General features: G+C 41.4%; 1 protein-coding gene and 1 long non-coding RNA gene across 2 annotated transcripts; one reads left to right on the top strand and one right to left on the bottom strand.

Moving 5' to 3' along the window:
* Positions 1–22888, top strand: tnfaip8l3 (tumor necrosis factor, alpha-induced protein 8-like 3). The gene is made up of 2 exons (XM_088004192.1): positions 1–476; positions 21785–22888. Exons 1-2 carry the CDS (start codon positions 431–433, stop codon positions 22345–22347), a joined length of 609 nt encoding a protein of 202 aa, XP_087860318.1. The 5' UTR covers positions 1–430; the 3' UTR covers positions 22348–22888.
* LOC106911184 (uncharacterized) lies at positions 833–26854 on the bottom strand. The gene is made up of 3 exons (XR_015762486.1): positions 25880–26854; positions 15876–16026; positions 833–918 (listed from the first exon to the last, which is right to left on the bottom strand). It is a non-coding gene; the product is annotated as an uncharacterized LOC106911184 (long non-coding RNA).
* Positions 26855–27976: the final 1122 nt, after the last annotated feature.

The following is a 27976-nucleotide window of genomic DNA, read 5'->3' on the forward strand; positions in this document are numbered from 1 at the left end:
GGAGGAGGAGGAAGAGGAGGAGGAGGAAGAGGAGGGACAGAGTGGCAGGAAAAAGGCAGGGAGAAATGCAGAGGGGGACGGACTGAGAGTAAGCAAAGGGGAGGGAGCGCCAGAGACGGGAAAGTAGATGAGAAGGAGAAGTAAAGAGGGAAAGTGAGGGAGCTCAACAAAACCCAAGAGGACAGACAGCTCAGCAAACCAGCAGCGCTCCTCTCACAACTACAGAGATCCAGGCAGAGGGAGGAAGCTCAGCTCGTTAAGAGGGAGAGAATAAAACACCAGAAGTTGCATTTTTTTATTTTTTTTTTTTCATGTCTTCTTTTTTCCCACTCGGTTAAGAATCGCACTCTTCTCTGAGAAGGAAAGAGACGAAGGAGGGGAGAGGACTAAGAGAGTTTCTGCAGCCTCCGCTCGTCCTAAAAGGGGGAAGATGGATTCAGACTCTGGAGAGCAAAGTGACGGAGACATCTCGGCAGGTAAGCTCATTTTACTGTCATGCAGGCGGCGCTTACAGTTACACACACTCGTCTTTTGAAGTGTTTTGCAAAGACTCAGAAAGTTCATCGTCAGCTTTAAATACGTCATCAGACTCCCAAACTTCACATGAAGCAGCGATTTACCCCCAAAGCAACCAAACCGTTTGACATTTTCCCGATGCTCTCCGAGGCGTTGGAGAGAAGTCGTGCTTTGATGCTGGTGGCAGGCACAGCGTCACCGGGTGTCTGGATGAAAGCTGCCTCAGTCGCCACCAGGAACAGGCAAGCTCTGACACGTGCAGCCGGTTTGTTCATCAACACATGCAGCCAGAGAGAGAGAGAGAGAGAGAGACTGCAGGGTCCCCAAACGCCTGGATCCTCCTGATGCATCGCAGGGTGCGAGAGAGGATGAAAGCCTTTTCCAGTGGATCCACAAAGGTTGCTTCATAAAAAGGAGAAAAGTTTACGGTGTGACTGAGTGCACAGGGCAAAAGTTTACAGCAATAATGAGGAGAGTTACACATTAAACTCTCAGGCAGGGTTTTTACTGCGGGCGGTTATCTGGATTGTGGGTCTTTACAGGATTTAAAGCAAGACGGTGGGGGATGAAGCCAATTGGGGACGCATTTTGAGTTAAATTGCAGGACTTGACATCATCAACAAGTGAGGCGTTTCTCTCCTGCTTGTGTGCGTACAGCCAGACAAGGCTGTCGATCAGCTCTGTCCAATGATTTCCTCCTTTCATTTATTCCTTAATCATGTCGATGTGGCCTTTTCCATGGACAACATGGAGCTTTCTGTATTAATTATGCCCGGATGAACCATCTGTCTGTCCATCTGGACCTTTGTCTGTCTTTCCATTTGGTCCATTTGAAAGGAGAAGGGAACCTGAATATAAAGAGGCTTTATTACAGCTTTATTCAGATCATAAGAAGAGAGTAATAACAACCTGAGCACAAAAAAATCACAACGTTCATGGATGAGGATGTGGGTTGTGCCCTAAAGACGTGTGTTAAATTCAATCTACCAATGATGAGGATGGATGAAGAAGGCTTGTTGTCATTGGAGGCAATGGAGAAAATAAATTCCCACATCACTACTACTAGTGTCTGCAAACCCACAGCAGTGTCTGATCAGGCTGCTGGCCAGCAAAAGCAGCTCCATGTTCATGAATGATAATCCGCAAAGGGGAAAATCAACAGGCTTTCCTGTGATTTATTAGCCAAGGAGCTAAAATGATTAGTCAGATTAATTGTGATTAATCAATATTGAAGTAACTAATTTAGTGATACATTAATCATTAGCTGCTGAAAGAGCAACACACTCAAAGCAGGAATTAGACTGTATAGAAAATATGCACATTTTGTCTTTAAAATAATAACCTTTTTTGTAAATATGTTTTGTCCAAAACTCCTCAAATGCCATAGTTTTATAGTTTTAGCTTCACCTGGTTCAAATTATGTAAAAAAAAAAAAAAATAAATATATATATATATATATATATATATATATATATATATATATATATATATATATATATATATATATATATCTTAAGCACCTTTTGCTATCCATTTAGTAATTGGTTAATCTAAAAAAAGAAAGAAAACAATCAACATGCCAGCCCTGTATTGATGCCAAGTCAAACCAGAGGGCTGAATTTTTCACATGTTGATGTTAGAATGAAGTTTTAGCTGCCAGTGCATCGTTTGCTACAAATAATCAAGTTTACACTCCAGGAATGCTATGTTGTTGCATTTTAGGCAATAAAAATATTTTAAAAATGAGTTGAATTACTCGTTTTATGAATCTTAATGTATTTCTAATGTTGCATAGAAAAGGCTTCAATGAAAAATGTGCAAAAAGTGTCACTTTTTTCATCCAATTAATCGTCAGAACAGTCTGTAAATTAATCGATGACTAAAATAATCGTTAGTTTCATTGTGGCAACAATACCAAAAAAAAAAAGACTTCCTTTTGTTTTTGTGCCAAGTATATTTTTAGTATGAATGTATGAAAAGATAGTTCCAAGTTATTTAATTTACATAACTTTTCAGTGCTTAATAGCGTGGAGATTTTTTTTTTGTCACCTTCACTCCCCAGATTTTAAAAACCCTGCATCTGAGAGGAACAATGTTTGTTGGTTACCTTTGCTTCTCATGCTGAAAGGAACTGCGAAGGCCGGATATTTTTGCAGATCGAGAGTCAGTGAAAGCCTGACTCATTCTCAGAATGCATCATGTTTTGTTGCTGTGCTGCAGTTCCTGCCGCTGTGTTGCTATCAGCGGCAGGATACTTTATCCCACAATGAAACGTGATACATGGCATTCTGGAAACAGGTTTATTTGGAATCTCTCTCACTCTCACACACTGCCACCATTTTTAATTTTTTTCCCCAGTGATGATGTGTGACTGAACTCAGCTTGATGCGCGCATACCTCGCTCCACAGCGTCAGCCGCATAAACACCGAGGGATTTTGTTTCAGGTGACTCTAGAACTCGAGTCGCTGATAATTGCTGTGTGCGGAACATTTTATTTGTTGAGTTTATTTCACCCTCACATTCCTGCCCAGGAGCCTTAGGTCACAGTTTACCTTCTCTGAATTTCACAAAAGCCGCGCTGAACTCAGAGTGCGTGCCTGCGCTTGGATATTGAGCCACTTATTAAGCTTCTTCTACCTTGATCTCACGCAGTTGTTTTGAACACAGAACGTCAGCGGAGGTTTACGATGTTTGTGGAGAACATTGAGACGGTAAAGTCATGACAGCGCTGTTGCTGACGAAAGGAAAATACGGTTTTTAATCACCTGAGGGGGGAAGCTGGCGCGGCTACGCATGCACGCACGCCAAAACTGTAAATAAAGGCAGTCGACCGTGTGGTCTTTGCATTTTGTTGTATGTCAATATGAAACCTGCTGGGCAGTTCCAGCAGCACGGCACAGATCCACTTCCTCTGCCACGAGAAAGTGCTGGTTTGGTTGTAGAGCACCCCCAGCTCATAATGTAGATAAAAACCATGCTGGAACTAGTTCCAAATCATCTGAGCCATCAAAAAACAATGCACTTGAGATTTTCAATCCGTGTGGTAATTTTTTATTTTTTATTTTTATTTTTTTATCTTTGTTTTTCGGGTCCACAGCAAATTGCAAATCAAAACACAGGCCTTATCCTTGAAATGTTCTATTCATGTCATACAGATAAATGCAAAACTAGCTTAAAGTCTATGGAGACGTCTGTGCAGCATAAACTCCAACAGAAGGAAAGGCTTGTATGCTACAAGGCTTCTGCTTCCCAGCCAAATGTAAATGCTGACATATGTTCAAAACGGTCTATAAATAAAGCGAACCTTTTCTCTCATCCAATTTATTTCAGATGGAGTGAATCTCAAAGCCAGAAAAGGTTCTTCACATGTTGCTCAAAGGGAGAGAAAAACATTTTTTAGGTACATATGTAAATGCCAGCATTAAAAACAACAGGAATCAAGTCCAGCATTTTTGAAAAATGATCCTGACACAGCAGGAATTATGGGATGCAAACTCAGTTATTCTGCTAGGCATTTACAAAAAGAGACCACATCATTTACTTATTTCAATTGAAACAAATGAAAAACAACAGCTTTCTAGTGAAGTTGTTGTTTTTCAGATGTTCAACATCAAACATCTGATGTTTGATGTTGAATAACTTTGATTCTGATGTTTGATTCTGTCTGTACCCGCCTAATTTAGAGCACAAATGATAACAGTGCATTCTGTTTGTACTTATAAACAGTTTCCAGTCAGAAAAATGTAAACTAAATCCCATGAAGTCCAAAGTCCTGCTGAAGAAAGTTGGAGTTCACCATGAAGTTCAGAGTTTGGTGTCAAAAATGGCTGAGTGATGACAGAATGCAGCAGAAGCTGCTGGTACTGGCCACTTATCGGCACTTTTAATGGTTTGTATCCGTTTGGACCAGAGGTGCACAAAATGTTACAAAAATATATTTGTGAACATGTTCCTTTATGTCCTAAGTTAATTATATTAGGATATATGATATATGTTTGGACTGCTAAAAGTAACATGTTTTTTTTAATAATGAGTACTTTTTTTTTTTAAATCTAGAAATTTGTAGTTCACTCTGCAAATAAAGTCAGGTGATTATTTCCAGTCTAGATGATCATACGTTCTAGAGCAAAGTAAACAAAGTTTGGGGGAAAAAAAAAACAAAACCAAAAATATATATTTTAAAAAATGCCAATTTTCAGCTGCTGCTATAGTCTCTAAAAACTGCATCCCTGTAACTGATCCTTAAAAATATAGTTAGATCAATAAATGTAACTAATCTGAATCAGTTGATGTATTGATTGGGTCATTGATTGAGCTGACTGATGTTCTGCAGTGTGACGTTACCAAAGCATTCACTGTAGCAAGTAACTTTGTTAGCATTAAAAGCAATTAGCATTAGAAACTGTTAGCATTGGGAACTATCTCTCCTTTGTTCATTTACTAGACGTTTGACATTACTTAATAACTAATTAGCAAATAGCTGTTAAGTTGTTCTTCACGCTCAAACTAGCAATGAAACATTGCAATCTGTTTTTAATATGTAAGGAGTGTCGAACTGGTGCGTCAATTAGCAGTTAGCATTTAGCTCATTTGATGCTCGATGTTCATATTAAGCAGGTCATTGTTTTACTATTAACTCATCCCCTGCTGTTAGCTGAAATGTCTTTAGGAGTCAACGATTACAGTAGCTAAAAAATATTTTTGGATTTCATGTAAATATCTGTACAAGTCTTCGAATATTATCACATTTAAGTTGGTTGGTTGAATTTTAAGTTTTTAAAAGACAAGTCTGAATTTCAAAATCTTAAATTATTAACAATCCAGACAAAGAAAAAAGTTTCAAAATGTGCCAATAAGGCAACATGCTGTCTCTCAGAAGAGCACAAGCTCTGAATTTCACGAACGTTTTTATTTTCTTCTCATTCCCTAGCTGGTTTCTTTCCCTCATTTATAATCACTCATCTGTCTACATCTGTGCCCATTGATAACTCTGTCCTTTCATTATACGGTCACAGTCTGATCTGCAGCCCACGCTGACTAGACGCTGCATTTCACCGATCTATCAGATATCTCTAATGTCCAGTTTGAATTGCCTCTGGAGTTGTTATATCATGTTGGTGGAGAGAAAAATCAACCCACGGAAAAGTTTTGGCTGAGTCATCATGGTGATGCGACTCTTAACACCAAACCCCAATCAGCCATCTGCAGAACTATTTCCAGCGTTTTGTTTTTCAGTCCGTTTTTCCAGGGAAGATGGTGTTGATGAAAAGCTTGGCTGTTGTAATAATAGATCTGCGATCCATCAGGGCATGAGGGCGGCCGATGTGCCTCCATTCCAAACTCGCACCAGCAGATGTTTCTGAAGACGCAGCTGAAGTTTGATCTTCCGCCAGCCGAGTCCCAACTCTCACCCGTTTACACACCCACAGACAGCAGCTTTACCAGAAGCGAGTCGTACCGCTTGAACTTTGCCACATTTTGTCACATGACAACCACAAACGTTTTAACGGGATTCTCTGGGATCGGCCAACATGCACAGAAATAGAAAAGGACGTGTGGCCTTCCCGTTTTCTAAAAATAAAAACTGTATTGTATTTAGCCTAACTCTCTCTGGTTGTACATGATTTTAAATACGTGCATCAGTTGCCGTTACACGTTGACTTGTTAATAATGAACCCACCTTGCTCACTGCATGATGAGTGATAAGTAAAGGAAAGAAACCGAGCTAAAATTGAGAAGAAAAAAACAAAACAGATTTTTGCAGTGAAATTCAGTGTGTAAGTTAAACCTACCAAATGCAACAAAAAACATACTAGTAGCATAACACGGTGGTGGCAGCATCATGCTATGGATGTTCATTTCTTTAGCAGAAACAAGATTAAAACAGAGCATTTATGAATTAAATTTGTTAGAAGCTGTGAAAAAAAAGAGTGGGGGTGAAATGGGTTTAACTCTTACAATGTCCCTAGACTTTTATTTAGACATAAATCTGTAAAACTTTCTTCTACTTTGTAACCATGCATTTCATTTGTTGGTCTATCACATCACACACTCCTGCAGTGAGAGACGACTGCCACATCCTAAATGCACAAAGGAGTGTAATCGCAGATCCTTCCTCCCAGCAGCTGCTGGATATGGAGTCACTTATTCAGCTACTTTTAAGGTTGTTTTGAATACAGAATGTCAGAAGTGGGTTGCACCCAACAAAATCAATAAGTATTTACATGTAATTTTGTATTTTATACGTCTATGTTGGCATTTGTGCAATCATCTACTCTGTTATTACTCATGTCATGGCCACACATGAGACAGGCAGCTAGATCAAGTCAGCCTGCAGTCACTGCAACACGTTCATATATGCTCATCCACACTCTTTTCCCTTTCCTCTAGTCTTGAACGCCACAAATGCATGCAACCTCGACTCTCCCCTCCTCTGCCTTTAATCTGCCCCACAGATGCAGTCTGCACAAAACCAGCTGCGCACACACACACACACACACGCACACACACACACCCACACACACACACATTACTACACACAGGTTCAGGACACTGAGAGCTGGGTCTGGAAAAATATAACACTAACTGAGGAGAGGAAAGAAAAGAGGGAGTTTAGCTGCAAGTGGAAAAGACGACTCAGGAGAAAGTTTTCCAATCGCTGCTGCAGAAAACTATTCCTACAACTCCCAAGTCACTGCTAGAGCATTTTCCCCCGGTGTGCAGATGCATGTGCTGACACTATAACTCAGTGGCATTTTATAGGGATAGTGGGACATTTGAGAAGGGTTTAGTCCCCCTCCACTCTCCTCCCACGGCAGAGCTGTTATTAAAAACTGATATTAAATTGAGTGTGTTACGGTCTGTGTGTGTCGATGGAGAGTCGGGCTGCAGCTGACGTCTGGTCCGAATGTCTTAAACATTTTGCTCTGATGCAGAAAGTCTGAGATGTGATGCTTTACGTTTCCACGTTGGGATTGCTCAAAATAGTTTTCTTCAGCTTTCAGTTTCAGCTTTAGTGACGCGTTTATGGAAAGGCGCCGCCATCTGGGTTCTGTCTTCGCTACCTTTTCCTAAAATACACGCTTACTACAGCATATCCAGATGGTATTAAGCTGAAATTGCTCTCCGCAGAAGGAGCTAAAGTGTGTTTCAGAAAACAAGGTGAGGTAGGAGGCTAGTTGTACGCACAGCTTTTCACACTTCGCTCTGGCACAGCTGAGGCGAAGTATGCTGATTGTAGCATTTTTTTTTTAAGGCTGTGGCAGGAAAAAGTGGAATAACTATGAAAAACCGGTTCGGCAGTACGTCACATTAAAGCTTTGTACCTGGGAGTTCTGAGCACTTTGTCAAGAAAAAATAAAAAATACTTTGTTCCTCACATGAGAGCCAGGATTTAGATAAACTCTTGCAATAATTAGGCTTAGGTCCAGAGCAAAAAAAAAAAAAAAAGCGTTAGAAGAAAGAATGCAGTCAGAACACAAAAAGCAGAAATGTGCATTTGGGTATTTATTCGAGTGCGAGCGAACCACAGTTATTTCCTGGTCATTAGTTAGCGGTAAAAGTTGGGAGTAGAGAGCTTTGGCTTTTACACTACGGCGTGTCAAGCAGGCTGAGCTCCTGAAAGGCCAAAGCTCACAGCATTTCCAATTTTATGACTCCAATCAAAGCGAGAGCAACCTTTTAATTTAGGCGCACAGACAGCTGAAGCCCTGCCCCGTTTCTGGGTTAACCTTTGCCTTCTTAACATTTGTAACTGGGTGTGCGTTGGGGATTACTTCAATCTGTTTGCTACTGTCCTGTTTGTCTTTAAATAAACATGTGGCATCAAAAGCCCAAACGGCATAGATTATAGGTCAAGAATCCCGGAAACATCTTGTTTGTAGGAGAGGGGGTGGCGGGGTGACGTATAAATCAGTCAGTGGTCGAGGCGGCGTTTCTCATTCATGTAAAGAAACCCAGTTAAAAGAGAGTAAACTCAAACAAACCAGGAAGAGGAAGGCCTGAGGAAAGATGTCGGTGCTTGGACGGCGGCACGCTGAGACTTGGCCACGGGTCGATGAAGGAGAGGCTTTCTGAGGGGTCCGTAAAAAAATTTAATAAATGTAAAAAATTAAAAGAATGCTTGCTTCCTTGCCACTCTGCATTGTGGATGTGGTAGGAAATGGACAGAGAGGAAGAGACAGACAAAGAAAGACACTTCAATCTGGAAAGATTCAGACGGAGAAAAAGGAACAATTAAAAGATTAAATGACAGGAATGAATAAGTTCTTTGGCGCTCGGGCCCCGGTAGCTGATTTGAGCTGAGATTTGATGTGAACTCGATGAACATCCCGATAACCGATTAGGGATGCTCTCCCCCGGGGCCCGACACTGGTGGTGGAGGTCAGGAAAGGGTGCCATCCTGGAGAGCCGAAGGTTGTGGGTGGAGAAGGGGCGGTGGTGGGTTGAACGCAGCTGGGAAGCGGCTGACGGCTTCGGTGTGGATCCTTTTATGAAGAGCTTGATTGATCATTGGACGCGCCGGGTGAGGTCCAGAGCTGAGGTCGGAGATGAGCATGACGCCGATGGGCGAACGGAAGAGGCGGAGTCTTCCAGCTTGAATTTTTGCTATTAGCTCCATTACAGGCAGCTAATTATGCAGCTGCAGACGATGCTAGAGGTGGTGACAGTGTTTTAGGTGCAGGTCTGTCTCTGAAGTAACACAGAGACAGTCTAAATATGGGCATCCTGTCTCTTACATCAACACCTTCTTTGTTCTCTCTAGGATCCTGTCACAATATCTTGCAAAAATGAAGAAAAAAATGAAGAAGTCTTTGGTTGTATTCATTCCTTTTTATGACGGCGAAGTTAGGAAATCCTCCCCAAATGTCTTGCCTTTCTTTTCCCCGTATCCCTCCCACTTTCATGGGATAACTTCTATCAATCTTGACTGAAAGGTGTGAAATTAAAATGTACATACTGTCCGCCCCGCTCACTTTTTCCTCGCCCTGTCTTCTTCTCGACAAAACTCACAGCTTCCTTCATTCGGATGAAAACCACAGAAGAAACTTTGAGTCCGGGTCTCGGGGGCCGCAAGACTGTTTGGATTTTATTATCGTCTTCTTCTGTATTTTATTGGGTCCTGGTTTCACGGTCTGTCATTATGGCTCTCTCTGTCACATAAACAGACACGCATTCATCTTTCTATAAATAGAGAGGTGCTCTTTTATGAATCAAATAATTTCTAGGGAAGCGCTGCGGCTTGATTCTTTGCTCAGCTGCATATCCAAATCGTTGCGTGTCTGCAATCCAAACAGCAAACGTAGCGAAGGGAGGAAGGAGAAAAAGAAGAAAGAAAGAAAAATAGCAACAAAAAAAAGCAAGAAAGGAAGAAAAATGTGTGGCGGAAGTTGACGTTGGACAGAAGGAAATCTGTCATTTTCTCATTTAGAAGTCTTGAGTATTTTTGGCTTCCACCAACACCCACACAACAGGAGTAGTTTTCCAGAAACGATCCCAGAGGAGGGAAGCTGAGAAGTGGGATCGCCTCCAGCCAGTTCCCATGCCCAGCTAACCAGCTAATTGTTGGCCTGACTCCATTCGCTTTGTGAACAATAGCACACAGGAGGGAACGACATCTGCCGAAGACATCAGCTGTACAGGGTCAGCGTGTCGCATTCTCTCAGGAGCCTGCGGTCCAGTACTTGTGCCCTCTCCGGATGTCCTGGATACCACTTTTTGACGTCATCATCTTCTCCTGCATTCACAAAAAGAAAGGTGCAGCTCTAAGCGCCGCTGCATCTCTCACCCCCTCTCTCGCTCCTCTCGTGGATGCAGCAGGCCTTTGGCACATTAATCAGTCAAAACGTCTTTTGCCTCTTCCTTCTTTCGCCTCGTCTCTCGGGCTCAGCTCTTTAGGGATGTGGCCATTAAAACCGAGAGACAAAGAACGAGATGAGGGACTACGCATTAAATAAGGCTGAGCCGGCGGCCAAAGGCGATCTGCTCTGTGTCCTTCCTGATTCAGAGAAGTTCCTAAGTGACTTCCTTCCTTGCAGAAGAGACATTTAAACCATTCCCCAGACAAATAGAGCTATTCTTTCAAACGTTGTCTTATGGTGGGAGACTTGTCTGTTACAGGTGCATTCATCTACAAGCTTGTGAGGTCTGTGGCTGACGACTCTTGTACTACTTTTAAATGGTTCTTGTGCTGATCGGTAGAGAACAGAATAATCGTCCTCAGACGGGATATAACGACGCTGACTGAGATTACTGTGAAGTTTAGATGTTTCCATACAGAAACTCTGATGTGCTTCTAAGTAATTTGAGAACTCCCAAATGATGACGAGATGACTGCGAGTTTCTTGACCCTGCATTTTGTGTTAAATATGGGGACGACTGTGGATGAAGTTTACATTTTCCAAATTCTAGCCAACAACTAAAAAGCAGCAGGAAATCTTAGACATATGTGTTTGACTCCCATCATCATAGAAGTGAATTTTTCAGTGCATCCAACCTTTGTTGGTAATTCCAACATCTGTAAAATTAATGCCCTCGTGCGTCGAAGCAGCTCTGGCAACTTACGACATGTTGCTTTTCTTTTCCTCTGTTTTTCTGAACATCTAAAGAAGTCTAAAGTCTTTTGTGGAGATGAAATTGGAATCTGGATGTGAAAACAGCAGAAGGAACAGTTTGTTCTAGATGTCAGATTTTGGAAACGTGTCGTATTTGCAGTCGCTCCGAACGCGGCCGTAAGGTTTCAGCTCTAAATGCACAAGCCTGTAACGGAGATATCAGCAGATCTTGTTCAACAACACCCGAGGCAACGTGGGGGGTTATTCTTTGCAGCTGACCCGCGCAATTAAAATGTCAAGCTTTGTTTTGAAAAGTAATTTTTATCACTGCATTTTAATGGAAGAAGGAAATGAAACTTATTCACTTCTCAAATTCTGCCAAAAGTGTGTGAAGATGTCACTGTTTTAACTTTTTTTTGGCATTTCTGCACCAAATAATTCAGTAAGTTGTTTGCAAAAACTAAAGGAAATGTATTCACAATTTCAGTGGTTTAAAACCAAACAAAGCCATGTAAAATAGATATTAATTAAAAAAAATAATCTGTCCTTTTATTCACGCTGTATTAGAAAAATATGTCAAGAATTACTGATACTTTCATTCTAATCATTAGAAAAATCTTTGAGGCCAAACTGATCAAACGTTTTTTTTTAAATTGCTCTAACAGCTTTTTACAGAGTTACTTTTAAAGTTGATCTCTAAGTTATTAAGGAGTGAAGGGCTTCTTGCCATCACCCTAATCTTTAGCTCCCTCCAGCGATTCTCCATCAGATTCAAGTCATGTAAATGTCACATACTGTATTAAACATAAATCTGAGCGATTTTATTCACTTACCGTCTTGTTCATTTCTGTTCTTTGTCTTCAAGTTACTGATGTTTTCATTGTGCAATCTAGGCTCTTTTTTTTTCTTTTTTTTTTTTTTGCCTCTTACAGTTTCCACAAATAAAAAGTAGGCTAAGCAGAGAAAGTATCACCTGCATAAAAGTAAAACACAGCAAAAAAAAAAAAGGACTCACTTTGTCTTCTTGTGCGAAAAAGTGATTCCTAAGGTTTTAAACCCATTGAGGCGACTTCTGCCGTCACATCCACAACTCTAACTGATCTACATCTATAAAGACTGGCGAGTCCACGACCCCACTTCATTCAGGTGCCAGTCATCGAGATATTCAAACCGAGTTATTTATTAACGTCGAAGCTCTGACTGCTCCCCTACATCTTGAGCAGCTGCTAATGGCATCTTCCATCTCAGGTTTGGCCTTTGCAGACTGCCGCGCCGTCAGACTGCCGCGCTGCTGAACGACACTTGCTACAACGCTGCATTGTCCCCGTGGTCCTTCTCATGTTTGATATTGTATCTTTCTCAATTGCAATCACTTACTTTCATCCAGAAACACACACACACACACACACACACACACACACACACACACACACACACATGCAATATAACAGACTGCGATTGTGCAGGGGCGGCGTGTCTGAGTCATCTGTGTCGTGTTGTGGGAGTCAAAAATACATTTTGGTGGTGCAGATCCAAAGTGAGGAGACAAAAATGACTACATTTCATTCCTTCTGGTTTTTTTTTTTTTTTTTTTGTTCCCTTCCCCATCACATATGAAAGTCGGTATATAATTTGCAGTGTTTACTATCTATTTGTGCTCTCCAGAAGAGGGAGAGAGAAGCTCTCGAGTCTCGGACTCAAAAATAAAAGCCTTTCCTCCAGTGCTACCAGCTGGCACAGGCCGCCTCCTCTGCTCCCTTCCTAAATCCACTGGCCTCTCAGGCCTGTTTAACACTTTACCCAGCAAGCTATTAAACCCCCGTTTAAGTCTTGCCGAGTGACCCGCTCCATTGTTCTGCTCAAGCCTTGTAAATCCAGTCAGAGAGGCTCTGCTGCAGCTCCTTATATTCAACCAAAGGCAAACCAGAGAGCCAAGGCAATGCAGGAGGAAGTTCAGCTGTCAGCCTCCTGTTCTGTGAGGAGCTCTTTCCCCTGGTGGCCTTCAGGGCTTGCTGAAGCTGTATTTGTGCTCTGTGGATTTAAACTTCACAAAGAATCGCCTTTTTTTAGACTTTTTTTTCTCCCTTACGGTCCAATCGCGAGCTTCTTACTTGTATGTGAAACGCAAATTCTAAAGGTCGACTTTATGACACACCTGGAGGCCCAGAGGAAATTAAGGAAATTGCAAGAAATGGAAAAACATGTCTGGGGAAATTATAGCTGTGTCAGCTTTTACGGGGTTCAAAGTGTGACCTGGTATCCACTCGTGCATTTACAAAACAGGGCTGCCTGTGAATGGAAAATTGGTTGCAGATGGAAAGAAAATGACCAGCCAAAACTTTTGATGGCAATAAATGGGTTTCAAAGAAGTGTTGCAGAAATCAACAGCGTTTTTTTTTTTTATTGTTTGTCGCCGTCGAAAGAGCACTCTTCCACCTTTCTGCACTTTGGAAAAACAGGCCATCTGTCAGCAGCCTTCATTGTTTGGCTGTTTGAAGTAACACTTTTTGGAAAGAGCAATAAATGCGAATCTTTTGGGAGGAAAAGTAAATACAGGCCTAACTGATTCAGGCATAGCCATATGAAATGAATGTCCATAGACCTCCATGTCTCTAGTGTACCCAGATAATAATGTTCAGTGTTGGCTGGAAATACGTCTCTTGCACCTGTTCTGGTAGAGTAACCAGGTTTTGTTCATACTGGACACATGTTATCAGCAACAACCTCAAACAGGTTTTGTGTGTATGAATCATATTTTTCTTTTTCAATGTCGCCATCTAGGAACAGCAGTCCTTCTAAGGGGGTAAAACGAGTTTGTCCGTGTCGACCTTATGGTCGTAAGGTCAAGGTGGGGCCCAACCTGGACAGATCACCAGAACAAGACACCAAACAATTTACCACACACCCTCAACTCAGGGCAATTTAGAATCTCCTTTTCACCAAATACGCTTGTTTTGGACTGTAGGAGGAAACCTGAGTCCTCAGAGAAAACCCACACAAATCATTGGGAGATTATGGAGACTCCTCACAGAAAGGCTCCAGCTGGACCCACATTACTCTGAGGGAACCAACATAAAGAAGAAAAAAAAAGTCTATATAATATAAATCAATACCATATTAGTGGTAAACCGACTGCAGATGACAATTGCAGAGACGGATTTTGTCATTTTGGTCAAAATTTGGTCAAGTTTCCTTCTTCTTCACTGTTTTCATCTGCCTTTTTGTCTGAGACATACTTGTTGCTTATCGTTGCGTGGCAGAGAAGGAGACGTGCGTCTCAGATCTGGACTTGAGTTACGCTTAAGGACCAAAAACAAAGTCTTCAGATTGGAGTCAGAATGTGAGTCTGTGGTTTACATACCATCACCCCTAATTAGAGGTGAAGGTAAACCATTTGTGAGCCACAGACCACATGTCTGTCTGATGGAGCAGAGCTGAGTCTTCTATGTGAGGGTGCGCTTGATTTATTGCCCGGGAACTTTTTTTTTTTTTTTTTCCAGAATGCAGCCGATTAATTGCTCGTATGTTCACCATTGTTCTGACAGTCAGTAAAATATTAACACGTCTCCATCAGATTTGTTGCTGTTGTTCGGCTAGCATCGTTAAAAAGACACATCTGGCTTTCCCAAATGAAAGCACGCTCTGTTCTATCCAGATAGTTTACTTTCTTAATGATGGCCTTTGTTCACACATGTGCACCATTTCTACAGATTAACCAGGATTGCAACTCAAATGAAGCAGCAGTTAACTAATGATAACCTTATTTAATCCCATGCTAAACTGTGCTGCTTGCACTAATGAAGATTTCTGATACGTTCTGATTGAGTCGCCTCAAAATTATTTGATCCCTCAAGGATATTCGTGGAGCATCATAATGTCTGTAAGTAAGACATTAGACGTGCCTCATTCAGCAAAACTGTGTGAATTCGACACGTGTGCACAGTTCAGAATTGCACAGATTTAACATCCATTAGCTTAGATTTTATGTTCTCAGAGAACCAACATTAAATTATTTGTGTTAAATAACTGCACTAAACTGCAGGTAAATGTTATTTTTCACTTGATAAATTTAATTAGGAATATTTGCTTTGAAGAACCTTGTATTTGTTTTATGATAAATCAGCTTGCCATACTTGTGTTGATAGAGACCTTTATATGGGAGAGACACTTTCGCTTTGCAGTGAGCTTATCACATACCTTTATAGGAAACATATTTCCTAGTTTCGGTCCACATTTAAAAGCACATAAAAAAGAATAGAAATCCTGCTGTAAGGTTAATATTTGGGTCTTTGGGATTGAATGTCCCCAGCTTTTTGCCAGTGGCAAATTCCACAGCTGAAAGTAAAATAAACTTAAGATTATATTTAAACTGCTCTAATTACATTGATGGTTTTTTATATCATAAGCCATTCAACGCCTCCTATTTCGATCCTTGTGAAGCGCGAAGTTGTATTTTAAGCAGGTTTGGGCTTCTGGATATTTTTTCTTCTAATTTATATGACATCCAATTCAAATCATGTATGCTTAATTATTAGGTAAAAATATTTTTGAATATTTTTGATGACATTTCTGTTACACCAGTGACAGAAATGTCATCGAATCCGCCACGAGGAGCAGAGACCAATCCTATTTTCTCCTACGTCCCTGCTGCGCCATCATCATCCACACGTTCCTAAAATATTCCAGATATCCTGACAGATACTCATTCTTTTCATGGTGACGACGGCTGCAAATATTCAGCTGCCCTGAACTTGCTTCTCTCTGCCGTTGAGGTATGAAGCAAAGCACACCTTAAAATAACTTACATTCTGGGCTTACAGGGCCGCCTCAGTCAGACGTGTGTGCTCTGCTGCGATCCGGCTGATAATTCCCCCCTGGCTTTGACTCAGTGAAGGCCAGCCGCGCTCCTCCGCGTTAGCCACCGGCCCCCGCTGATGGCTCACTCTTCTGGTTACTCTGGAATGAAACCAACACAAGCATTGGGATCCGAGCCCCATTTAGCATTCGGACTACGACAGAAAATGTGCAGAAAATTAACCTACTTGATGTTTATCTTTGCAACACATTCAGATCTGATAAGGTGTCAAAATCAACTTTGTCCGTTTATTTTTTGTTGACTTTATGAATAATTAACTGATCCTCCATTATTTTACTCAATACGAATTTGATTTATTCTTTGCTGATTCTTTTCATCATAGAAATATTTCATCCAATAATATGGTACTATGTTCAGTGGTCATTATTTCACTTAAGAAATTGTGATTCAAGTCGCAGAATTCAACTCCTGAGAGAGTCAAAGTTCATCTTTATCTCATTAATCAATTGATAGAGGTAAGTCTTTATGCTTGAAGCCACAGAGAGAAGCGCTGACAGGTGGTTTTTCATATTTTCCCGTAAAATGGTACATTTGATTTATTAGCCATGGTACATTCCTGGATGTGGCTTATTAATAACTCATAATTTAATTATGTTAGTTGTAGATTTAAAGTCTTGAGCTCATGGATTTCTCTCAAACTTAAAAATCTTAACTCGGGTCTTTTCAAAGCTTAGCTTGTCCTTTGACATTTTCGCTGCTCAGCTGGCGTCAGTCACTTCAAAATAAAAGCACTTCCTGTTCAATGCATTGCAATAACAACATGCTTTCATTCGCGCACTACTTTGCGTACTTATTTTGTAACTTGTAATTAGTTGATCTTATTGTGTACTTTGTAGATGTGGCTTTCAAATAAGCTTGTAAATCCTGAAACTCATAACATTCTTAAGAAAAGGCTCCGACTCTAAGCATCCAGCCAATTTGAACACAGGGACTAAAAGGTGCCACCTATGTCATTACAAATACATTTACAGATTCTTCACAGAACAAAAGTCATCTCATTGTTGCTATTTTTCTTTCTACGTAAAGGGCTGAATATCATTTCTTACTCCATCCATCCATCATCTTTACCTGTTTATTGTTGCAGAGTCACAACTTTTCATTATTCCTCAGTGATTTTCAAAATAATTCAGCTTTTTTTTTTTTTGCATGTTTACATTTAGGAGTATTTCAAACAATATTAAGTCACATTGTCACATATTAAGAGACTGCTGTACAATTGTATAATTTTTATTTGTGCCCCATAGCAGTAGATTGCCATAGACAAGATGGCATGCATCCAGTGAGAGAATGTTTATCCAAGTCATCAGAGAAACGAGACCTGACTTGGGTTTGGAAAATGGATTTCTGAGCTTCTCTGTATACCTGCAGTATTCTCTGGTCAGTTTGGGGGAAACAGGAGAAGTGTTTTTTTGTTGGAGTTTCTGCACACAAGGGCTCGAATGAGAACATAAGCATTACTTATTCGATAAAAATAAAAACTACTGCATCCACAGAAACTTTAAATTATTTATCTTTCCTACTAAAAATAAAAAAAATGCATAGGCTTGTTTAAACATGCTGCTGTTGCCTCACACATGGATCATTTTCCTTGGCAGCTGAACATCTAATCTCAGTCGCATCCTGAAGCTCATCATTCATTACAAATCTAAGACCCTCTTCTTGATACACTGCGAGTGTTTCTGGCTAAAATGGAAATGATCCGTCCAGTTGGACGCTTTCTGCCAAAAGACGCCTTCGGCAGAGCTGGCCTGGCTGTTCTCCAGGTTCCACACTGGATGCATGCTCTGATGCAACGCAGCAGAAACTGTTGACTCAGGCCTCTAAAAACATCAGGCGGGACAGAGAGAGACTGTCTGGTCAACAGCCACAGGCAGAGAACAGCAAGCACCTTACTAATCCTCACGTTAAAGTAAACTTCACAAACTCCCACAGCACTCGTGTTCAACCGCTTTGATGGGGCCAGCGCTTGTGCAAAGGCCCCAACATCGGTGGTTTGTTTCCCAGCAGCGAATTCCCACATGCCGCATGGAGCGCCTACTTTATTTCAACACTTCAGGACAAGTGAGGCAGTAAAAATAACGAGCAGGTAGCGGAGACGGTACAGGAGCGGGATGAGGACGAGGAACAGGGCGGACAGTTTTCTCTCCTGACAGCTTGGACTCTTCTCTAACTCCTTCTGACACTCTGGTTCATGCATGTCGTTCATCACAGCCTCTGGGTGACAGGCTGTGTGCGAGTGTGTGTGTGTGAGAAAGCTTGGACATCTCAGCGTCTTCATGTGCACTTTCCGTAATCATCCACCCTCGTTCGCTCTGTATCTTTAGCCAGACTCTGAATCACCCACCTCGTCAGAGGCCTGTTTATAGCCTCGCAGAAGCAGAAACAAACTCTCTCTGCAGTCATTATCTCAATCTGCGTTGATTGTAATAATCAGGGATCTCTCTAATGAACAAAAGATGAATGCGCTTAGAGAGCGAGTGGCTCCACAAATTGGTAAAGTCTCATATCCAGAGCAGCTCTACAACCAGCAGGCTGTCACCTTTATCGGCGCGTCCTGTCGGGTTTCTGAATATCAGAGGCTCGCTGGAACAAAGAGCCGCTTGATAGAAACGGGAAATGACAGTGACAAAGAGAGCCTGTTGATGAGCGGCGCAGATCTGACTAATGAAAACCAGTTACACACCCTGATGCTGCTATTCAAATATCATGGAAACTAGCATGCACTTGTAATATTTACGTTGATATATTGTTTTTTTTTAGCCCGCGCTGTGCTGTCACTATTCTTCACATGAAGAGCAGTGAGAAGGAGAAACTTTCAGTAAATTGTTTAAAAGTGTCGAAGGTGTCCTCCTAGGATTATTTCTGTTATGAAATTATGTTTTTTAATTAGATTTTACAGAAAAGGAAGTGAAGTCCCAGGATAAATTGAAATTTCTCAGCTGATTTGGTAGCTGCTGAAAAGTATTTTTGGTGCATATAAGAATAAAGACATAGTTGGAAAAAATAGCTGTTGTGGAGTAGTGATTAAACAAATAGCTGAAATATAATGAGTTTTGGTAATTACCTTTTAAAATTGAGCAGATGAAATGGCCACATAAATATTTAAACATAAAACATTTAAGAGTTTGATGAAATGTGTTAAAACAATATTCGACATGGCAATAATTACTAGTTCGCATAAAAGAAAAAAAAATTAAAACCCAACATCAATCTGTGCAACTCGCTTAGAATCAAATAAACACATTGAAACTATCAGTTTCATGGCACACAACCTTTATATTCATATTTTATTTTGTTTAAATAAATATATATTTATATTTTTTAGGTCTGGGTATCAACTTTCCCAGAAATGGTCTAAAAAAACCCTCCTGAAGTTAGCCATCTCCACAGAGTGATAATTTTACACCCACCAAGCAACACTGCAAAGGTTCATGTGAACTAATTTAAATGAAGATCTCTGCTGGTGTTATCCAAACAGATCAAACATCTGGACGAATGACTCTTCCCAGAACAAACCGTGTAGTTTTGGACAGCCAACCTAAAATATAACCACCGAAAACTGAAAGTCTGGGGCATGACGCCACTGAAATGGGGCATAAACTCATAAGACTGCACAGGCATCCAACAGCTGGTTTATGTCTCTCCCAGCCACCAAACGTGGGTTCGTCATTAGCCCAGCTAATTTTTTTGGTTAAGAGCACCAGACCTGTCGAAGGAGTAGGAGGGCCGTAGTTGTGGTGGTGCTGGGGGAGAGTGAACGACTGTAGACAAAGGAATTTGCCTTATTTGTTGTTAAATGTCATGATGGGCTAATTGTATTTCATGAAATGTCATTTAGCTTCAGACCAACAGATGAAATGTCACTTCTCCACATTCATGTGAAATGCCACGGATTAGGTTTCTCCCCGATGTGGGGGCTGGGGGGGGGCACCACTCAACCTCTGCTCTGTGTTTGTATTTCCACAGCAAACAAGCAGATCATGATGCGACGCTGGTGTGAATTTAAAACATGCCAATAATATCCGTCTGGTAGAAACAAAACGCAGTGGCGACAAATCGTGCGTTGTTCCTTGAATTTGGCCTCCTCCTCTCCCCGTCTTTAGAGGAACATGTGGAGGAGGAAGAGGAGGCTTGGCGATGTGCCCGCGGAGCAGGAGAGAAAAGTGAAGCCTCTCTCCTCGCCTTTAATCATAAAGGAAGTTATCCGGTGTGTAATTTGAAGTTGGGTGGCGCCTAAATAAAGCCCCACTCCTCACATTCACACTGACACGTGCCAGCCTGCCGGCTCCCGCTGGATAACCGAACAGAGAGCCTTTCATGTTCGCCTCTGCAGGACAAATTGTGGATCCAGAGGGACTCCACAAAAAATGGGGGATTTGTTTTCCGGACTTGTTAAAGACTCCTATCAGAGGACAGCTGTTTGATGTGATCCAGAGCCGACGGCGAAGCCTTCCAAAGACGGCGGCCTGCTCCGGGGAGGCCGCCGCCCTGCTGCAGAATGAGGCTGCGCCTCGTTTTGAGTGCTCATGTTTCTAATTTGTTTTGTTTTATATGAGCTTTATTCACTGTGACGTACACAGATGTTTGCCTGACATGTGTCCGTTGTTCGTGAATGGGTTGTATTTTGCTGTCATATTTACTGAAACTACCTCAACTGCATCCAGCTGCATAAACGCACAACAATAAGTTCAGAGAACATAGTTAGACCTCTGCATTGCTTTGTTAAAAATAAAACAGCGCATACTTATTTGGGGGGGGGGTGGGGGGTTATGAATGTAAGGTCAAAGAAAAGTTTGGACTTTTTTTTTTTTTTTCAAATAGGTCAACAGTTTCAAAAGCTAATTTATCCAGATGGACTTCAGCTGGTTTGTGCAAACACACTGAACACCACGGAGATTAGTCAAAGCTCATAGTATAAACACGTACAGGGATGCACGCTGTGTTTTGTTTACAGTATCAAGATAAAATTTCAAAGACTCACTGTTCTCAAGATAAAAAAAAAAAAACAGAAGACTGCAAGGTACTTTCTAGAACCTACACGCTGCTTTCTTAAACAGCTTGTAGGTTTCATTTCTGGTACTTTTTGAAACTTAATAATACAGAGTCATTTCCTGGTAGATTCAACTTACTTTCCCAGAACTTACAAGGTGCTGCTCGGAAATCACCACTTTCAGAGACCAGAGTGTGTTTGCTTTGCATGTATCCTGTACCAGTAACCTGAAATACACAGGTTGGCAAAAAGGACGTAAAGGGTATTTTTCTCAATTTATAGTCTAACATAAAGAGTACTCTCCAGAACGTAAAAGTTTCACATATTTTCAGGTTTTTCAGGAAAAAGGAAATAAAGAAAAACTTTCTTAGAGCTTGAGAAAACATACTTGGCAGTTTTGTGAAGCTGCAGGTTTTGCAGAAGTATCCTTGATGTTCCAGAAAATGAACTTAGAAGGACTGGAATGTTATCATACAGGTTCAAGGACGTGTTCACAAAGATTCAGGAAATAACTTGCCAGCTTGTGACAGAAACATGTAATTCTCTTGGAAAGTAAAGTATCCCTTAAGTACTCCTTAAACACAGTGTGAATTATTTTGGTAATCTGCAGTAAGCATGTAATTATGTGTCATTTTCAAAGTGCAAATAAGTTACCTCATCATGCAGTACTCTGTAAAATGGAGTACGCATCCTGTAAGCTCTGATGAATGACCGTTAGCATTATGAACACAGGCTGTAGAAAAGCAACATTTCAGCAACATTTTCAGCTGGTTTTTGATGTTGCTGTGAAACTTTGAATTACCTTCTCGTCTCACATCCTGCTCTCTGTTCCCTTTGTCTTCCTTCAGGACAGGAGAGCTTTAACTCTCGCTCCCTGGCCATGCAGGCCCAAAAGAAGATCCTGAGCAAGATGGCGACCTTGGCGGTGGCCAACATGCTTACAGACGACACCAGCAGCGAGATCCTGGACGAGCTCTACAAAGCGACCCGGGAGTTCACCAAGAGCAAAAAAGAAGCGCACAAGATCATCAAGGACGTGATCAAGATTGCCCTGAAGATCGGCATCTTGTACCGCAACCACCAGTTCAGTCCCGACGAGCTGGACACCGTGGAGCGCTTCAAGAAGAAGATGAACCAGGCGGCCATGACGGCGGTGTCGTTTTACGAGGTGGAATATACCTTCGACAGGAACATCCTGGTGGAGCTCCTGCTGGAGTGCAGGGACCTGCTTCACACCCTGGTGGAGGGGCACCTGACCGCGCGCTCACACGCACGCATTGATCACGTTTTCAACCATTTTGCCAACGGGGATTTCCTGGTGGAGCTGTACGGGGACGGAGAGGAGTACAGACTCTCTCTGAGGAAGATCTGCAACGGCATCAACAAACTGCTAGACGAAGGAACGCTTTAACCTCTCGCACCTCTACTCGCTCCTTCTCCACTCGCTCCTTTCCCTGCCGGTGTCTCCTGCCTCCCATTTCCTTTTCACCTGCCACTCCTGACAGCAAAACACCCTGCCTCTTCCTTATCTCTCTCGTCTTCCTGTTTCTTCCCCATCCATTTCCACGGAGGTTGTTGTAACATCTTGCTGCTGTGGGTCAGTGAGGGATTTCTTTTTTTTTTTTTTCCATTTAGAGTGTCTCTTCACTCAGTAGATCATTGCTGCAAACCAGGACACCGTGTTTCACAATATACGCATTATACATTCCCTTCGTGTGCTAAAGTTGTACTGTACCAACAGCCAAAAAAAAAAAAAAATACTGTAGTAGAGAGCTTGGATATGGAAGATAATCAGTCGTAGTCTCTGTGTATTTTGAGTGTGTTCAAAAGTTTGCGATTTGCTTGAGTAACGTTGCGAACTGTGTCATGGTATATTTGTTATGAGTCCGTGTCAATCTTCTCAAAAAGGGTGATAACACTTGTCTTTTATTAAAGATTTCTTTAAATCGGTACTGCGAAGTCATCCATTCATCCAAGAGGGGGAGGGTGGGCGTCCATCTCATGAGGTCAGAGGGTCACCAGCGTCTCACAGCAACAGAGAGACACAAAACCACGGGAACACGTTCACACACACGGACCTTACCACAGGGGCTGCGTTTCATTGGCTAATGCCCATTTCACATAACAGCGCAGTTACCACGTGCGTGACCGTCTCGCAAACACAAGCTACAGTAGTAAACACATGCTAATGTACATTGTGGACTAGCAGACCGGCAGAAAGTTTTTGCATCAGGACTCGAAAAAGAATGGTTCTCTAGAACTAGAGTCTAGTTGGGGCACCCCTATGTCTTGAATTTGGGGGCGGGGGGATCATATTTTATTTATCACTACAGAAGGGTTCAGTGAACGCGCACATGAAACTGGTGGGTTCGGTACCTCAAAAAAGGTTAAGAACCACTGCTTTAAGCATTCCTGCTTCCTTTCTCTGGGGTAATCTGAGCCAAAGGGTGAGTTGAGTCACCCCCTGCTGCTAGGAAACAGTCATATTCATCATGTGACCAAATAGTTAGGAGGAAGGCCTCATTTCATGGAGTCTGTGAAGTTGTGAAGGTAAGAACCACAAGAGTAAAGTGGGTAGATTTTTGTGTAAAAAAAAACAAACAAAAAAAAACTTATCAGTGAAAGTGAATTTAGCCTACCATATGTTTCATAAGAATTATGTTTAAGGTCATTACTAATATTTTAAAATCTGTTTTAATATATGAGCTGCAACACTTGGTCAGAAACCTATCATTAAAGCACTTTAGCAAATAAAGTCAAAATGGTAGATTTGGGTGAGTTGAGTCTTTTGGCAGGAGAATGTCGAGTCATGACAACTTTTTTTTGGACATACTATATTATTAAAACAGTTACATCTACACTTGTTTGATTGAAGGAATGCACAATATCCTGAAATATATGCAGAAATACAAGTTAGTAACCAAAGCATAGTTGGTTTGACGTAATGATCTGTTTCATCTTCTCCCAGTCTCCCCCAACACATCCCAACATGGCCCCTCAAGCTCGCTGCACTGTTTCGGATCCATCAGATTGTGGGGTCTTCTTTTATCCACTGTAGAGATTTTCAGGCAGATTTAATCCTGAACTTTGGCTTGGACTTCACAGAACATAACGTTTTGTGATGCTTGGACTGTGATGCTGAAAAATTAAATCTCGCTTCATCTTTCTTGTAGGAAACATTTTGGGTGAAATCAGGCTGTTAGAACAACAAATAAATTCATCCATCATATTTTATAGAAAAGCATTTCCAAATCATAATTTTGCAAACATCATATCTTAGTGTACCCCGCCTCTCGCCCGGAACGTGAGCTGGAGATAGGCACCAGCACCCCTCCCAACCCCACTGAGGGACAAGGGTGAAGGAAAATGGATGGATGGATGGATATCTTAGTGTTGGTGTCTTTTCATTAAACATACAATAAGTCCAACAGTTCAGCTGTCAGTCAGTTCCCCTGACTTGGACTTTCATACAATTAGGTAATTTGCAGACTCTCTCCAAACTATGATGATAGCATAACAATGAGTACATGTCAAGAAACTCCAACAATCAACTTTTATTTCGGATTGATGTAACCTCAAAATGACTGAATATTCCAAGTGAAGTAAAAAGCTTCACCAACACGGGTACTACTCAGGGGTTGAAATCAGTTTATTGTAGATTTTTATTTGTTATATCTGTCCCTCTATTTTGATAATCTTTGGTTTTGCATGGATTTAAAATGATATGCAGAACATCAGTGTGGACACACAGAGCTAAATGTAACAACGCTATCAGGAAGGAGAGACACACAAAACACAGAAATGCAAAAAGGAGCAGCTGAACAATAGACACACTAAGCTGACTTTCACAGCTGGTGGATTATTTTAGGATTTGATTTGACTACCAACTAAATAACACAGCTAATTATGTGTTGCGTCAGAAAGAAAAAAAAAATAACCGGTGTACATCGCTTGTAGTTTCCAGCTTTGAAAGTTTCCTCTTCCTTGAAAGCCAACACGCTATCTGAATAACCAAGACAGACCAGCTCTGACGAGGTGTCGACTGCTTATTTATCTGATTTTGAAGCACATAAATCACCATGTCGACAAGTCGCGGGATTTGGTGTTTGAAATTAAACGGTAAGGATGCAGATATATTAGGTCTGAAGAAGGAACAATAAATGGCCCATGAAGCCGCTTCTTTCCTGCCCATTTGAGCCGCACGCAGACCGAAGTGAAGATTTAGTAGCTTTTCAAATTGAGGAAGGGAGCAGAGATTTCTGGTTCATTAGATGCCCTCTGCTCCATTCGGCTCCCGGTCTGGGGAAACATATTACCGGTGGCTTGGTGCGACTCCAGCTGGATAACGTCTGCAGCCAGCGGAGAGGACTTTTTCAGCTTCATGTCTCTGTCTGCTTGCAGCGTTGCAGAGCAGACAGACCACCCACCTTCTGAGCCCCCGTTTGCGCTCACACAGTCACACATGCACATTGATGTCAATTACGTTTCTGGAAAGTAACACTGATTCATTTACCCTCGACATAATCTGCCCCCTCTCTTAAACTCTCTCCTTCCTGGCTCATCCTGAGACTTGATGAATAACAGTCTGAACATGCAGGAAAAATGAAGCGTGATAAAAATTGTTGATTCAAATAATGATCCTCTATGGGAGAAAGGAGAACTAGACTTGCAGACACATATTCCTTGAATTTAATCCCTCTATCTTATCTGTTGTAACAGTTCTTAGCTTCTTTTCTAATCGGTGTACGCAAAAAGATGGCTGGGTAGATGGCGAAGATTAGTTTGATTTCTGCTGAGTAGAAATGGCCTCTCTCTGCCTCTGCTATTTTTTCCAAATGATGCTTTATGTTTTCCACCAAGTTTATGAACATGGATGTTAAAATAAAGAAATCTAAATTGGGAGTAGGGGGTGTGTACGGACGTGAGTAGAGTAATAAACTTACAGGTCCAGGACGCGTCTAGATTCCTCCCTACAGTCTGACGTGGGTACTGCAAAAAGGACAGATGTAAAGACAGTCACAGGTGTGAGATAGTCATTTTTTTTTAGAAAACTTACTTTTAAGATAAATTAGCTTTAGAAATATAAATAATGGATGACTCATTATGCATGCATTTAAAAACAAGCATACCTAAAGTACACATGTATGGAGTTATACTCAATAAATTAGAGTGTTACCAAGTTGATTTATTTCAGCTTGTGTCATGCTCTGTTGGATCAATCTGAAGTCAATAGTTCTGAATTAACATAGAAAGCTGGATGAAAACAAACTCAGAGAGAGATCATGAGGAAGACAGAAAATGATAATGGAAGAATCAGCAAATAAAACAGAGTTTATACCAACACAAGGGTGCTGAATGATATTAGTTCCCTCCAGGTGAGATTAATCAGGGGGATTTGGAACAGCTTTGAGAAAGACGAGAGAGCCAACCAGTGAACACACAGGGACGTGAACTAAAACACAAATCAATCTGCAAAGCAAGAGGGGAAAAAACAGAAAACACAAAATGTCACTCATTATTCCTACATTTAGCTAAAATAAACAACTATAAAAAGAAGGAATGTATAATCTGATTAAAAGTTTATATATTCTATGTAAATAGAGATTGTCTTGAAAGCTAGCAAAACTGAACCAATGGCATAAAATGAAAACAAATGCAAGGGATGTTTTTCTGAAGTATCTTCTAAACTCTACACAGATAAAAAATGGTAACCTTTCACAATGCCCCTTAATATGAGACATGGAGTCAGTGAAGCGTCCAGTCTGCCCTCAGTCCGACTTCAGAGGCAAAAACACAAACAAAAAAACCCAGATCCAAGATGGTTTTTGCCTTTTGTACAGTTAATGGTCCCATCTTGTTGTGAATCATGCTGAAGGACACGCGGTCAACGAATGAAGCCATGAAAGCAACAAAAACAGAAGCCCTTGGCCAAATGGTTTGTTTTCTGTTCTAGTGCAGAACAGCTTTCTTTTTTTGCAGCACTTACAGTTCCTCTCAGACACCACTTAGCACTTTTTCTGGCCAAGGCCGCAGGTCCCCTGTCTGCAGCAAGCTGAGGTCCTGCAGACTTCCTGCAGATTAGCACACTGGTCAGTCGTATGTTTTCCTCTGCTTGGTGGGGTCATCTAGACCAGGACTCTGCAACTCTTGCTAGAACTGCAGCTCTTAGATGTGCCCCTGATTCATCACACTTTAATCAAACACTACGAAGATCTATTCCTGAATGCATGCTTACTTATTGTATTTTCCAATACAATAAGGGATTTTACAGCACAATCGAGTAACTATCTTACCTTCAGTTGTTATAAAAAATACTATATATCAAATATGACCTAAAAGAAATGTTGCTTCCTAAATTAACACCTTGAATTTGCCCTTTGTCTCTTTAAAGACTCCTGTTCATTTTGAAACTCCACCTTCAGGAAGTCATCACAACATTGCTCCTTTCTTACCCCTTTAACGTTTTAACCAGGGTTTCACCAAGAAGTAGCTCCTATAATGAGCTCAGCAAACATGCAGTTCCACCAGGCCTGTACTTTCATAGCGCATTATCAAGTTTAGAAGACCCCAAAGCTCTTTACCAGTCATTCACGCACACATTCACACTGATGGTTGCTAGCTACTACGCTGCAGCCACAGTCTGACAGAAGCGAGGCTGCCATGCTCCAGCACCTCTGGGTCTTCTGACCACCAACAGCAGGCAAGGCGGGTCAAGCGTCTTGCCCAAGGACACAACTGAGGCAGACGAAGCGGGGTTTGAACCGGCAACCCACCAGTTACAGGACAAACTCCAACCACTGTTGCCCCAAGCTGTAGAAACAGGGTGTCAAAGTAGAGTCTGACTAAGCACCCAATAAAAGAATTAGCATGAGGAAACAATTAGTAACGCACTAATCCAGCTTTTCTTTGACCTGCCAAGCATTAGTGTGTTGCTTAATTGGCAACAGCAAAGCAAATAAGAAAATAAGAGCACTGGAGACAATGACAAAGATCTGACAAGGAACCAGAGAAAACTCTCCATATGTTATAGCTAGCAAAGT

The sequence above is a fragment of the Poecilia mexicana genome, unplaced genomic scaffold, assembly GCF_051168715.1.
Source record: "Poecilia mexicana isolate PSO_F unplaced genomic scaffold, ASM5116871v1 scaffold_3, whole genome shotgun sequence".
NCBI lineage: Eukaryota > Metazoa > Chordata > Actinopteri > Cyprinodontiformes > Poeciliidae > Poecilia > Poecilia mexicana.

Excerpts from the sequence above, each read along its gene's own strand:
- tnfaip8l3 (XM_088004192.1), top strand. The coding sequence starts at position 431 with ATGGATTCAGACTCTGGAGAGCAAAGTGACGGAGACATCTCGGCAG. Across the intron at positions 477-21,784 it reads TGACGGAGACATCTCGGCAG|GACAGGAGAGCTTTAACTCT; the intron begins GTAAGCTCATTT and ends GTCTTCCTTCAG.